General features: G+C 47.2%; 1 protein-coding gene across 5 annotated transcripts in view; it reads left to right on the top strand.

The window, feature by feature from the left end:
- The window catches only part of ILRUN (inflammation and lipid regulator with UBA-like and NBR1-like domains), a 103,978-nt gene extending 90,203 nt beyond the window's left edge, over positions 1-13,775 (top strand). For 3 of the 5 annotated variants that reach the window (XM_047797688.1, XM_047797686.1, XM_047797690.1), the window contains one exon: positions 10,640-13,775. In XM_047797688.1, coding sequence (XP_047653644.1) covers positions 10,640-10,675 — 36 coding nt within the window. In that variant the 3' untranslated portion in view covers positions 10,676-13,775. Of the gene's footprint in view, positions 1-3,863; positions 4,078-10,639 lie in introns of those variants that run through there. The other 2 variants (XM_047797687.1, XM_047797691.1) reach the window with 1 other exon arrangement.
- The last annotated feature ends 577 nt before the right edge of the window (positions 13,776-14,352 follow it).

Genomic DNA, 14,352 nt, shown 5'->3' with positions numbered 1-14,352 from the left:
TGCTGTGGCTGTGAAGTAGGCTGGCAGTTACAGCCCCAATTCGACCCCTAGCCTGGGAGATTCCACATGGCACAGGTGTGGCCCTAAAAAGACAAAATAGATACATAGATATAGGTATTTATCAATGTACATATTTTAAGGAGCCAAGGAGTTCTACAAAGTTTATTACAAAAAACACCAGTCACCTCCTGGCCTCCCAGCTCCTAGTATTTGTTCCCCAGAGTCCGAGGCAGCAGTTTGACTTGCCTTACTTCATTTCGACCCCACAATTGTACCACCATACAGGTACTGTTGTTACCCCTGTTTACAGTTGGTGAGACTTGAGGTTTACAGGTTCCATGACCCGCCCAAGGTCATGTTGCTAAAAAGTGATAAAACCGGGATATAAACAAAACCAGTTGTTTTTGATCTCTGAGACTGCTTTCCTAACAATCCAATACATTGCTTTCCAATGACAAATAGTGTTCAAGTGCACATTTTTATCAGTTGAGCTAACAGCTGTAGGCCTGATAGAGTATGCTTTCTATAGAATAGTGCAGCATTTCAAATGAGGATCCAGCCAATAATTGGACAGCTATTATATGACTTCTCCACTGCTAAAACCCCTTTCTCCACGAGCTGCTATGGAAACTACAGAAATCAGCCTTTCTCTGTAGCCTCCATTGAAGGGAAAAGATTGCCTAGAACCTCAGTGGTCACTTGGGTTTAGATTTTTGTTGATACTGAAATTTCCATTAATTCACTTTTTGTGACAGCAAAGCCTATATACCTCTTGAAGTCACAAAACCCATCTATATTCCTTGATTGTGGCCAAAAGACAACAGTCTCTGGAGTTTCATTTTTTTGGAATGAATTTAAAACCTCCCTTTGGACATAGTTAGTGTTTAAAAACTAGAGCATACTTAGGGGCTCTTTTACTCCCTTTAAAGTCAGATTTCTTTTCTGCAAAGGTTCCTGGAGAGAGAGTATTGTATAGTCAGTACCAGCACTGAGGTGGGAGTTTACCTGGCCTGTTCAAGGACTGGAGTGAGGCAGGGACAGGGGTGGAAACCAGACCATGGAAGGCCTTATGAGCCCTTGTAAGGCTTTGGGCTTTTGTGCCGAGGGATAGAGGGAACCATTTAAAGGATTTTGAGCTGAGGGGCGATGTGGTCTGACTTAATGCCGTAAAAGGATCAATCACTCTGGCTCTCACGTGGAGAGTACGAGGCAAGGATAGAAGCAGGGGACCAGTAGGGAAGTTAGTGCAGTCATCTAGGTAAAGAGATGAGTGTTGTGGACCGAGTGGTCTGAGGCTGGATCTGGTCTGTTAGCTAGAGCTAATGGTGTGCTCATGGGTTGGCAGAGGGGAATAAGCAGGAATAAGTGATGACACCAAGGTTTTTGGTCTGAGCACCTCAAAAGGATAGGGTTGCCATCCATGGAGAGGGGAAAGGCTGTGGTGGAGGTGGAGAGAGATCAGGAGTTCCATTTGGATATGTTAGAGATTTCTGTAAACATCCAAATGGACTATTGTATATCCAAATTGCATATAGAGTTTAGGAGAGAGCTGTGGATGGTGATGTAAATTTGGGAGTCATGCCATATGGATGAGATCTAATGCTATGAGACTGGCTGCAATTCACTACGTGATAGAGCAGGGTTTTCTCAGCCAACAGACTAAGACTGTTGACATTTTAGGCCAGATAAGCCTTTTTGCAGGGGGGGGGGTGTACAGATCTTATGTATTTTGAGGTGTTTAGCAACATCCTTAGCTTTTACCCCCTAGATGCCAAAAGTACCTTCCTAACCCCTTGTGTAACAGCCAAAAACATCTTCAAACATGCCCATACGCCCCCCTAGGGCAGGGGCAGAATTGCCCTCCTTGCAGACCCACTGATGTAGATAGAGACAAGGTCCAGAGACTGAGCCTAACACAGTCCATCTATAACACATAAACAAACTGCCTCATGTTATCCAAAGCACCTTTACTACATTTATTCTTATTTTTAATTCACAACTCTTGTGATTTTTTTGTAGTTATACTCTTCACTTGACAAACAATAAGGAGGTTGTAAGTGACTTGCTCACATTCACACGGTAAATTAGGGGTGGGCCATGGGCTGGAACCCAGGAAACCCAATTTGAGTCTTGTGTTCTAGACTACATTATGCCAAGGCTTCTGGCAGAAGCAAAGTTTGTTTGCTGTTCTCTGAAGGTAGTTTATACACTTAGTGTCAGGTTGTAGAGACCTTGTTCATCTTCAGGAGCTGCAGAAGAATTTGTGGCCAAGGAGGAAGCAGAGCCTGACAACTGAGGAACCTGCCCCTGTTCGCTGGCAGATTAGCACATTCTGTACCAGAAGGGGTTTGCCAAGAGACTCTGGTTTAATGATATTAAGATGACTCTCTTTTGAAAACCCAGAGGAACCAGTAACGTCCTCCCAGCCTAGCTGGTGTTTGCATTGGCATGGGTCATGTGTGCATTTAAAAATAAATTAAGCAAACACTGTGAGCCTTAGAAAATGTCTTTTGTTGTTTGTAACATTACTATCTGACTGAGAATAAAAAGAATTTCCAGGAACTCTCCCTTTTGTACCTCAGCAGCTTCAAAGCTGAACGTTCAGCTTCGTTTTCTTTGTTTTGGAGCTCTAAGCATTGTTTTGGACTGATTTGATGCTGGGCAGTCTTATAGTTGAAACAGAGCTAGTGTTCCCAAGATAGCCAGCATATTTTTTTTTTAGTCGTAAGGGCTATTCTTTTCCCTGTTCTCTGAACATAGCATTTTTAATTTCTGATGAAAGTTCTCACAGTGAGACAAGTGAAATTATAGGTTCAAACAAGTAAGTATAACTCACAAGTGTGAGAATTTGCATCCTGGTGGAGATGCTCAGGTTTCAAATGACTCATTCTCCACTGAGTCTGCCCCATAACTGTATTCTAGCAGGACCAGGTACAGGACTTAAGATTAAGAATTGCTATATGTCGGGGGAAACGGGCTTCCTTAAAGCTTGACTGAAAGTGAGGCCCTTTTCAAAGCTGGGACGTTCACACCACCCACAGGCAGGTTGAAAGTGTTTTAACAGAAAGAGCTTTGATACTATTTAGTCACTAAGGGAGCCCTCCTAGGTTGCTCACCCTTGCTAATCCTTATCTTCAAAGAATTTATTGTCTGATTTCGTAGATGTGACTAGTTCATAGGAGAGAATGAGAGGCATTGAGGATGGAGTATTTTGAGTTGCAGTTGATTTTTAGGAGCTCCTGAGTTTGGAAGAAAGCAGTGAGGTTGGGAACAGCCAGGAAAGTGTTACTGTGGTGAATGATAGATTCAAACTGAATTGCGGGGAAGAGGAACCACATGCAGGAAGGCCCAGAGGCGTTGACAGGCAGGGTATATTCATGGGACACTGGCCAGCATGGCTGTGGTGAGTGAGGTGTACTTAAAGAGGGTGGGGTGAATTTTGGAGGAAGACCTTTGAAAACCAAGCAAAGGAGAGGTCATGTTTAATGTGAAAGGGAACAGAGTGCCAGCAACGCTTTTGAGCAGGGGCAGGGCAAGATGAAACCAAATATGGCTGAAAGAGAGAGTTGATTCTCCCTCAATCGACCAGCCATTGCGGGGGTTGGGGCGCAGGGATGTGGAGGGTGATGCTGTGAATTAATTATAAGAGAGATGGGGGTGGGGGACAGTAGCATGTAAGGAAAATGTACAAAGGCTCGAATGGGAATTCTCAGAGGAAGTGGGACCAGCAGCCTCCCTGGCTGCTCAGCAGGACCACCATAGTATAACACTGAGGGCCCCATGGCTAGGGACCTGGATACACTTTCTCTCCTTTTAAGTGTTTTCCCCAGTGAGACTCTTACCACATCTTTCTTCCTTTCTAGGAATCTCCTCTACCCTAGATGGCCATGAGGGAGCTCTGTCCGCCAGCATCCCACCTGGATTCTAACACTTGCTTGCTCTTACATGAGACCTTAGGGGCTAGAATTTCAAATAGTGAATAGCTTTTTCTGAAGTCTTTACTGAAAGGCGAAGTCATTCTCAGCCAATATCCTCCATCTCCTTGTAAAACTTTAAATAATGTGTTTTAAATCACAATTATGTTTGAGTTTTATTCTTCATGGTGATTTTCTTGATTTGTCAGGGGGTAGGGGAAGGCTCTGGGAGTTGCCGTTGTACATGAGAGGATGAATGGTGGGAGGATGGAGGATGTGTGGAGGGAGGACGGAAAGAAGGAAGCTGGAGGGAGGAAGAATGAGGGATGCGTGGCAAAGGGTTGGATGAGCGGGTGGGGGGATGGACAGGTAGATGAGACGGTCCCCAGAAGGACTGTAGAAATTGGTTAAGAGCAACAGAAAAACTGTTACAAAGGTAAGTATAAAAAATGCTTTTACACTGTGATGATCATTGTACAACTATAAAAATATAAAATTCATTGAGTTTTTTAAAAAATGCTTTTACAGGGCTTAAAAAAAAACAAACCCGTTCATCATGCTTATAACTGAGCCATGCTTTTAATAAGCACAGCTTTGGCACAGGCAGAAGGCTATAAACTGAGTCTCCCCGATGAACAGCCTGCATGCATAAAAGTACATTTATTTTATTTTCTTTGGCTGGTTCTCATGCTTATCTTTAGCCAGTGCATCAAATACATCTCTGAAATTCTGAGGACTGTCAAATGAAAGTGGCTCAAACACCAGTGTTAAAGCATCTGCAGAAGTTCCTGTCATGCTGCTATGGCCCTGCCATTCCACCAGCAAACCTCCTTGAGGGTCTGCATCCATCAAGGGAAGTTTCCTGCTTTGAGTGCTCCTGAGAGAAGTCCTCATTGCCCTGCCTACTCCTTCCTCCAATACAGATTTTATTTATAATTAATGAGAAATTCATGGTTTGATCAGAGCTTGGTCAGCTTCTGGCCCTTGCCAGGCATGCCAGCCCTAAGAGCAGGGCCTCATCACACGTTTGCAGTACAGGATCAGGACAGAACCGAGTCCTCGACCCTGTATTCTTCTGTGTTTACATTCAGTGCACATGGACACAGGAGGAGCACTAGGCGGGTGAAGCACTGACCAAAAGGGCCCAGGAAATGGGAAGGAGGAGGAGGGCCCAGGGGGTGTTATCTGATGCTGCCATCAGCACTCACTGGGAGGGCCTGTTGTTTCACAGCCCTGCAGCAAATGCTCCTCCTTTTTATTAACCTTTTTATTTATTTAAGTCAAATCACAAGTGAAAGCAAAATAAAGACAGGTATGTGAAAGTGTCCATGTGGTACTTTATCTAAACAACAACTTTCATATTAAAAAAGGTAACCCAAAAAGTCCTCATAAGATAGCCTTGTTTCAGGAGGAATTTTAGCTGCCTTTTTTTTTCTCCCCTGGAAGATTAAACAGAGATGGCTCACCAGTGTGCAGGTCATTCATTCATTTCACCGATATTTGAGTCTTTTTTTTTTTTTAACTTGAGTCTTACCATGTGTACAAGGCACAAATAACTGGCAGAAACAGATTCCACTGTCATAGAAGGGCCACTTTCTCCTCTAATAGGGCTGTATTTCCTGCTGTCAAACATTGATGATTAAACTTTTAGAAATATTCTAAGGGAGACAGACCTAATTTCCTATTTTTTCTTTTTGGAAAACTTATTTTTATTTCTGTATAATTGCTAGGAAGAACTTTAAGATATTTTAGGTACCCACTCATGTCAGATCGCTGGCTAGGAGTAACTTTGCTGTTCCATAGGGGCAACTGTAAACTATTGTGAAAAACAAATAGTAGTTATTTTTAGCTTTGCTTTCAGCACAGGACCACAAGTATTGCATCTTAAATTGTCCTTTCAGGAGATTGTGATGAATGAAACTGGGCTTGTCTTTTATGTTTATAAGTGTTCTGTTTTTAAAATACTTTAGAAAATTAGCCAAATCATGGCTCACAGTAGTTGCTCCATCGCAGAAGTGCAGTGCAGGACCTGGCCCAACCACTGTAATCATTTGTGCTGGCATGAGGCCGAGGTCTCTTCCCAGACACCTATGAGCGGGGAAGCCCCTCTGTCTTAGCTGCCAAGGATGGAGCTCCTGAGCTCTTAAGAGGCCTCACCTGCCCGGTAGCCAAGACGAATTTAGTTCCCAGGGTTCACAGCCATGATGGAGTTCATTGAAAAGCTTAGGGAAGACTGAGGCAAACCAGCAACACCTCAACCCCTGTGGCCTAAAGGCTTTCCTTCAATAGGAACACTTCCTTGTCCTCCAGGAGACAAGAAATATAGTCTACTCCCAAGAAATGTAGTCTTTGAAAACTCACTTTATGCAAGTTGAGTAGGCCCTGGGGAACTGGTCTTGAGACTCTCGGATTCTCGGTTCGATGATTCATGCTCTAGTAGTATTAGTATTAGTGGCCTAGCTGCTCATCCCTATGTGGTGAGAGTGAATCGCCACAGAGAAGAGGAACTCACTGAGTTTTGGGAGTTCCCTGGTGGCCTAGCAGCATTGTCACTGCTGCAGCTCAAGTCATAGGCTGTAGTGCAGGTTCACCGTAGCCCGGGAACGTCCACAGGCTGGGGGCACAGCATCGCCCCCCGCCCCCCAAAAGGAACATGAGCCTAGAGAGGGCAGGCCTGGTGTGGATGGCACCGTGTGGATTCCTGTGGCATTAGTCACTTAGAACCACCCTTTCTCCTTTGGTAATCAGGCTTGGCGCCTTAATTTTTGCTTGTCACAGTTTAATTCGGGGCTCGTAGTACCATCTGTTGCGTCTTTATTAGTAGTACAACTGTTACAGTGGAGATAGTGCTGCCAGGTTCATTGAAATATTTGGTATTTGCTATTGCTACGGGTGAAAGTTGAAGAGTTGCTAAGGTCCTAGGAGAGAGAGGACGTTATCGGTATTGCTAAGGCCTACATTTAGGCCAGGACTGGAGATATTAGCCACCAGAACCTGTTACACCAGGTCTTGGAACTCTAGTGGAACCTGAACTGTGGGTGGGCCTCTCGTTTGGAATATACCTCCATGCCACTCTTAGGAAGGCACTCCCCACTTGGCCTCCTGCTGTAGGACACCCTGGACAAGCTGTTCTTGGAGTCTCCGCCAGGCTTTTCCTATGTAGCTGAAGTTGCATTGCCTGTGTTCTGTGATCCACTGGTGACACCTCTAACCTTGCGTGTGGGGAGTCTTGATGGTAAGGTAGTTTTGAAATAGATTGGCTCACTCTGGCTTCCTTAAAGTGGTGGTAGTTAATTTGAAGGGAAGGAAAATAGAGCTTGTTCCTCAAGCCACCTTTCTGTACCAATTAAAATCAACCGCCCCAATGTACCATTCTCTGGATGAAAAGGAATTAGGTAACATTTTCTTTCCAAAAGACACAGCAGTAAATAGCTAAATAAATGGTAAAACAGTAAATACCGCACTGAATTGGTCTGAGGGCCAGGATGTTTCATTTCAGGTGCAAGTCTGAAAATGCCCATGTCTGTATTCCTCTCTGTGCCGATTGCAAAGGACTCGTTAAATTTATCTGTAAAATGGGAATGCATAACAGATCCTTGGCAAAGTCATGAATTCTCTTCTCCGGGATTCCAGACCAGTCAGTCAGAAGACTAGTGCTTGCTGTAATAAAGGCGCATATGAAGTGTGTGGAGCTTTGGTCTGAAAAGCAGTTAAATTTAGGGTAAAGGGGCAAATATTTTATAGAAGGCAAATGCTGTTTGTTTTTCTGCGTGTGTATTTTGCTGCACAGAGATCTTTGAGCATTGTATTGGTTCTAAGTCCTAGGGAATCTAATCCTTTATTTCTTCCCTTGGATTTTTCCGGGTGAAAGAATGCTGTTGGGAAGTACTGAGAGCAGCTTGCTTTGCGCTTCTTTAATTCCACCTCTAGTGTGTGAGAGACCCTCTGACCAGGCCCCACAAAATAGAGTCTGAGAGCCTTTTGCTGCTCCAGCCCACACTTGGTTGAGTGTGTCGGTGCTTAAACTACTGAGATGGTGACAGCCATGGAGGCATGGTTGAGGCTGGGGGCTGGCAGACATATGGCATTTTAATCACTACTGCTCTGCCTACCCGCTCTGTGCCCTGGATCAGGTTCCTTCACCTCTCTGAGCTTGGATCATACTTGTCTCAGTTTATCTTTGTGAGAATTAAAGGGAACATGTTGAAGTGCTCCAGCACCATGTGGCACACAACTGATGCCCTATAAATGTTAGCCTGCCTGTCATCCATATTCACCTCTTCAGGCTTTTGTGTTCAGTGATACCACCAAGCACCTAGGGACATGCTTCTGGTCTTTTGAGGCTCTGGGGGTGGGGGGCGGGGGACAAATGCAATTTCAGTGCTTTCCACTGAGAAAACTAGAAACTTTACTCTCATGTTCCCTGTTCTTGGCAGCTTTGACCTCTGGCCTAAATAAGCCTGACCAAAGGGAATTTTTTTCTTAGAATACTGTTTTTCAGCCTCCTTAGCTATGTACTTTGTGTCAACTCCTAGAACCTTAAATCTGGAAAAATTTAAAGAGCAATCCAAGGTCCTATAAGGGAAAGGGCCCTTACTCCAAGTTGCTTGGCAAGCTAGTGCAGAGCCGGGAGCAGAACCCAGATCTCCTTCTCCTGGTTCTGCAGGACCCAAACCCCACTGCGTTGGAAACGGAAGGTCGAGCATTTCTAGCGAATTACCTCCAGAGAGCCCAGCCCTTCCTGGGGCCTGGGGGGCTAGGACCAGATAGGTGGCGCTTGTGTCCCCAGGCCTAAGCTGCTCTTTAAAACCTTGGTGACTTTGAGGGGTCTGACACTCCATGTAGAGTCTGAGAAATACCTGTCCTCTTTCAGTTATTAATTCAGCAGTACTTAGTGGGTACCTACCAAGGGATAGGTGCCATGTTAATTGCCAGGGAGATGGCAGCAAACAAAACAAAGTTCATACTGAAAAAGGATTCTTTATTAGTAGTAGTAGTAGTAGTAGTAGTATTGGTATTGGTATTATTAAAGTGTAGTTGATTTACAATGTTCTGTCAGTTTCTGTATGTCATTATATATATACATTCTTTGAACAGGAATTCTAATCTTTGGCAATCCTACAACCAAGCACTTACATTTCTTTTCAAAGAAATATGTTTGTTTGTTTGTTTGTTTGTTGTTTGTTTGTTTTTGTCTTTTCTAGGGCCACTCCCGTGGCATATGGAGGTTCCCAGGCTAGGGGTCTAATCAGAGCTATAGCCACCGGCCCACGCCAGAGCCACAGCAACGCAGGACCCGAGCCATGTCTGCAACCTACACGACAGTTCACGGCAACGCCAGATCCTTAACCCACTGAGCAAGGCCAGGGATCGAACCCACAACCTCATGGTTCTTAGTCAGATTCGTTAACCACTGAGCCACGAAGGGAACTCCAAAGAAATATGTCATTTTTAAAAGATAACCAAACACTGGCTGCTCACATCTTATCAAGCTAATGGAAAATGTCATCTCAGTCATCCCTGTGCCTCGTTACCCCAATTGTGTCTAGATTCAAGAGTCTCCCCGCCACCCACCTTGGCCATGCCAGCAGCATGCAGAAATGCCCGGGCCAGGGATTAAACCTGTTGCCACAGTAGTGACAACACTGGACCTTTAACCCACTGAACCATCCAGGAACTTCCTAGATTCGGGATTCTTAACAGAGTTGTCAAGCATTGGGAAACCCCTCTGGTCATAATCATGGTCACAGCTGTACTTCCATACCTGCTTTCCACCCCAGTTTGTTCTAAGGGCCCTGATGCTTCTAGGCCAGTTAGGGGTGTAGGAACAGTTGCCAGTTACCTTTACTCTCCCAGACCTTGGCATCAACTGAGTCTTTTCAAGGGAACGTACTCCGAGGGGGCTGTGAATGTGGAGGACATCCTCCAGTGAGTCCATGCAGCTGCTTCTGGTGTTGGCACATCTTGGTGCCTCATTCTTCACATAAGAGAGAAGTGAGACTATGGTGCCTTCTCCACCAAAGCCAAAGGCAAGAAAATGCCTTTAGGAATTTGAAATAAACCTTACCGTGTGACAGTGTGGAGAGAACAAACATCAGACTTGGGTTTGAATCTTGGCTCTGTCTTTTGCTACCCATGTGACTTTGCACAAATTTCTTAACCTCTGCAGTCAGATGGGCAGCAGTCAGATGGGTGTAGTAATACTCACCTGGCTTTCGAGGTGAGAGTTAGAGACAGTGTGCAGGGCCCCTGCTACAATGCCTGTATTAGGTGCCCGGGGACATTGCCGTTTCTGCTGCAGTGTTTTTGTGTTGATGTGTCATCAGCCAGCAGTAGCCTCTACCTGAGGTTAAGGTGCAGAAAGTGGTATCCAAGGATCTTGAGCAGAGAGATTAATAAGACATTGTCAAGAGGGAAAGAAGGCTTTGTGACCTCAGTGGGAAAAAGTTGGCACCAATTGATCTAGAAGTTGAAAGGTGAAGAGTCTTTCCACCAGCCTCCCCCTTCTTGGATGGCGTGATTGAGGGAGAACACTGAGCAGCTTGCAGCGTGCTGGCGTTTGGCCTCCTGAGGCTTTACATGGCAGGGACAACCTGCAGGCCTTGGAGTTTGTGCCTTGGAGCTTCCTTCTGGCTCACTGGGAACCACAGATTGTTTTACTCGGTTTGCTTGTCAAATTGTACCTGTTCTGTGTACCGTCACTGACTGTGTTCACTCTCTTCCAGGGGCTCCACGGGCCTTACCCCTTCGGCCAGTCTTAAACGGGTATCAGCAAGAAGAAAAATTAACAAAAGACAGAAGGCTTGACTTTGGGGGGGAAGGGCAAGGGGTTCCTCTGGATTGCAGACCACATCGCATGGACCCCTGGCTCTGACCCCCATCCTGGAAGAAGAGGAAGAAGCAGAACAGACTAGTTTTGAGTAAACTCAGTATGCATGTGTGGATGCTGAACCCAGGAATGGTGTTGAGGCTACCAAGAAGAAATCCATGCAGCCACTTTGGGTTTTGTTTATTAGGTGTCAGTCTCTAACAAGTGATTAGGTCACTCGGGAAGGAAAAAAAGTTTTAAATGGGGGAAAAAAAGCCATCTTTTTAAGCAAAAATTATTTTGCCTACAGACAGGTTGTAGTTTTGAGCACATGTTAATTTTTTCCCCTCTTTCCCCACCTTTATTTTTTTAGATAAGGAATAACATACTCTTTATAGAATAGCTGCTTGCTCTGGAAGCAATTCAGGTTAAAAGCTGGCGGGGCATGTTTGGGGACTCTGCGGGTCAGTGCCATTGGAGGACATCTGCCGTCCCACAGGACTCCACACGTCTCTGACCCCATTTGTTTTTAATGGCATCAGCCAATGAATTATCACCCCTTTCCTCCTCTTTTCTCTTTAATCTTCTGTTGATTTACACCTTTGGCATTTGTATTCGTCAGCCCTGTGGCTCGTTACCACCAGAACCTCCCTGAAGACCAAACTTCCCTGTGTGGCCTGCAGAGGAAGCCGTTAGGACAGCTCTCGAGTGACATGGGAGTTTCTGGGGCCGAGAGGTGTCCTTCTCCACACTCTTGTAACAGTTCAAATTGCTCTCCTCCCATGTTTCTCTTGGCAGAGAGAAATGCCATCGTGCTTACTGCTGTCTTGGATTCTTTGTCTCCCCATTCACTGGGAAGAGAGCCTCCGTGCTGCATGTATGCGTGTGTGCATACACGCGGGTGTTGATGCAGCTCACCAGCAAGTGTGCAGCAAGCGAGTGTGAAGGTGTCCCTGCTTCCCTATTGTCACACAGCTCCCTTCCCTGTGTTTCCTTCCACTTGTCTTTTGTGGTGTTAGTGGAGGCTGAGCTGTTAAAGTATGAAAATGGAGCCCCAGATGGGGAACTTGCCATGGGGAAGGGCCACGGTTAGCAACTCTGTGATCTTGGAGGCCATGTTTTGATGGAAATGAAAGGACTCCTGCCCTGAGCAGGAGGTGTAGTTGTTGGGAGGTGGGGGCAAGGAGCAGCCCAGCCAGAGCACAAGCTGATTGGCTGGCTGTGCACTTGGACAGGTTGCCCCCGCTGGGATCCTGTGGATTCTGAGCAGGTGAGATGTGGGTTTCTCCATGGGAAGCTAAAACCAGGCTAGAACAGCTGTCTGCCAAAGATACGAGAATATGCAAAGTCCCTCTTCTCACCCCCTCCTTCTCTGAGTCTTGGTTGGTTTAATAGCCGGGGATATGGTGCAGGGTCCCTGCCTGTTTCCAGCCCACCCCCCGAGCCCTGGGGGTATGAGACAAGCAGGGAGACCAGGTCCGCAAGCGGCTGCAAGGGGTCATATAGCCTGGGTGTGGGTGAGGGTCTGCCTGCCTGTGTCTGGGTGTCTGAGTTCCAAAAGTGTGTTGTTTGTTCCTCCTCATCCTCTTCTGAGACTGTGGTTTTTATTTTTTAAGCTTGATTGTGAGAGAAAAGCTTGTACGAAATTCCCCATTTGCCTCCCCACCTCCCCAGAAATAAAAGGGGAGTAAACATTGGTCCTGGGGAGGGTGCAGCCAACCTGCTGAGAAGGCAGTGCTCTCCAGAGCACCTACTTTCTATGCACACGAAGAGCACCCCATCCCCAGCAGAGCAGACAGGGGTCCCTGCCAGTGCCCAGGCCACCACAGGCCCAAGCCAAGGGCTCACCATGGCTTTTTGTTTGAGGGCCCTACAAGGCCCAGACTGCTGCCACTGTTGGTGCCAACCTCCTGGGACACCCGCCATCCTGGAGCCCCCACATGCCCAGCTGTTCTCCTCACTTGATATCCCTCAAAGCATCACATCTTCAGCTGCCCCAGCAGGAGCACGGGAGGCTTTACAGTATCTGGTTTCCTGACCTGCCTCACACTAGGTGTCCCTGCCGCCTTCCCCAGGAGGGGCTGCCTGCCCTTGTTCAGTGGCCTCCTAGGTCACTGTCAGTGGGTCTGGCCCTGCCAGGGGGCTCCCGCTCCTCCTCTTGCTTTTAGGCAACCTCACCCCCAAAGTGACTGTCCCAAGCACATTGGTTTCCCTCCCAAGAGCAGACTGTCTCTGTGCATGTCCTTGGGCAGGTAAGCTCCTTGCAGAGGCCAGAGCAATCGCAAGCCGTGGGGCAGGGGCAGGAGAAGTGCATGGCTCCTCGGACCTGGAGGCTGTTGGTACCACTCACGCTGCCTTGTCTTACAGGTTTAGGGTCTGTGCAGCTCCCGGAGCCCCCCCTCTGCCTCCAGGCAGGACCACCAGGGTCTGACCCCCGCAAGGTGAGGCAGGCACCATCCTTAAGGACCTGAGCCCAGCAGGGGAGGCAGAGGGGCTCAGGCTTGGAAAGAACCTATCTTGTGCATGGAGTGAGGTGTGTGTGGACGTGTGTGCACGCGTGCATGCTTTTTTTCTTTTTGCCATGGGGACAGTTGAATTTGAGGCATTTTTCTATGAGAAACAGCCGCCTCTTCCCCCAGCAAGGACTGGCTGTAACCTTAAGTCCATCAGAGGCATGTCCAACCTGGAGAGAGCCTCACCAAGATAGCTGGTGTGGCCTGAGGGCAGCCAGGGTAGGAAGTGGGCATAAAAATAACCAGCTCCCCAAATTCAGCGTGAGCCCTAGCAGGAGAGGGTGGTGGGGTTGCCAGGGCCCAGAAATACAAGCTGATTCACCCACACTCCCACCCAACCCCTTGCCTTTCGTTTCCTTGGGTGAATGCTGGAGCTGCAGTGGCTGCCTCCTCTACCTGGGCAGTGGTGGTGTAGCAGGCTGGGTGGTGTTTGGTGGGGTGTCATGGTGCCTGGGAGGAAATGGAGATGAGGAGGTTTTTCCTTACTGTATAAATGAATATTTGTATGATTAAATTAACACACCAAAAAATCCACCCCTATTTTCATGTGTGTCGGTGAGTTTTTTGCTCCCTGAAGCCCCTGCATACCTGCTTGGCCCCAGAGTGGCTCCGTCCGGTGTACTTTGTGATCTCTGGTCTCTCCTTTTAGCATGTGGAAAACTGAGGTCCTGAGGTTCATTACGTTTGGGAACTAAGTCCTGGGGTTGCAATTAGGTCTGCCCTTCCTGCTTTGCAGTGACCAGAGGTGAAGCTGCTTCCAGTGGCACTGCTCTGTCCCCAGCACGTAAGCTCTCCTGGCCAGGTTAGTACTGAGCAGCCAGCAGGCGTTGTCGGGGTGTTGTCTGTGTGTCAGGCATATTGCACAGGTACAGGAGTAGCACAGGAAGCAGAGCACCATGGCCATCTTCCTTCTGGGGGGTCAGGCAAGGCCAGGTTGGGGAGTCCTCAGTCCCAACGGGTCCCCTGGCACCCTGGACTCAGAAGAAGTGATGCGTCTTTGCCTATGTGTTTCCCCTATCGGTCCTGGCAGATTATGGATTAGATCTCTTTTTGCAGACTGTTCTGGGAGCCTGCAGGCCAGATAGGGACCACACTCCAGGCAATTGGCAACCAAAGT

Source organism: Phacochoerus africanus, chromosome 9 (assembly GCF_016906955.1).
Source record: "Phacochoerus africanus isolate WHEZ1 chromosome 9, ROS_Pafr_v1, whole genome shotgun sequence".
In the NCBI taxonomy this organism is placed as follows: Eukaryota; Metazoa; Chordata; class Mammalia; order Artiodactyla; family Suidae; genus Phacochoerus; species Phacochoerus africanus.
This window is presented reverse-complemented; position numbering and strand designations above follow the sequence as displayed.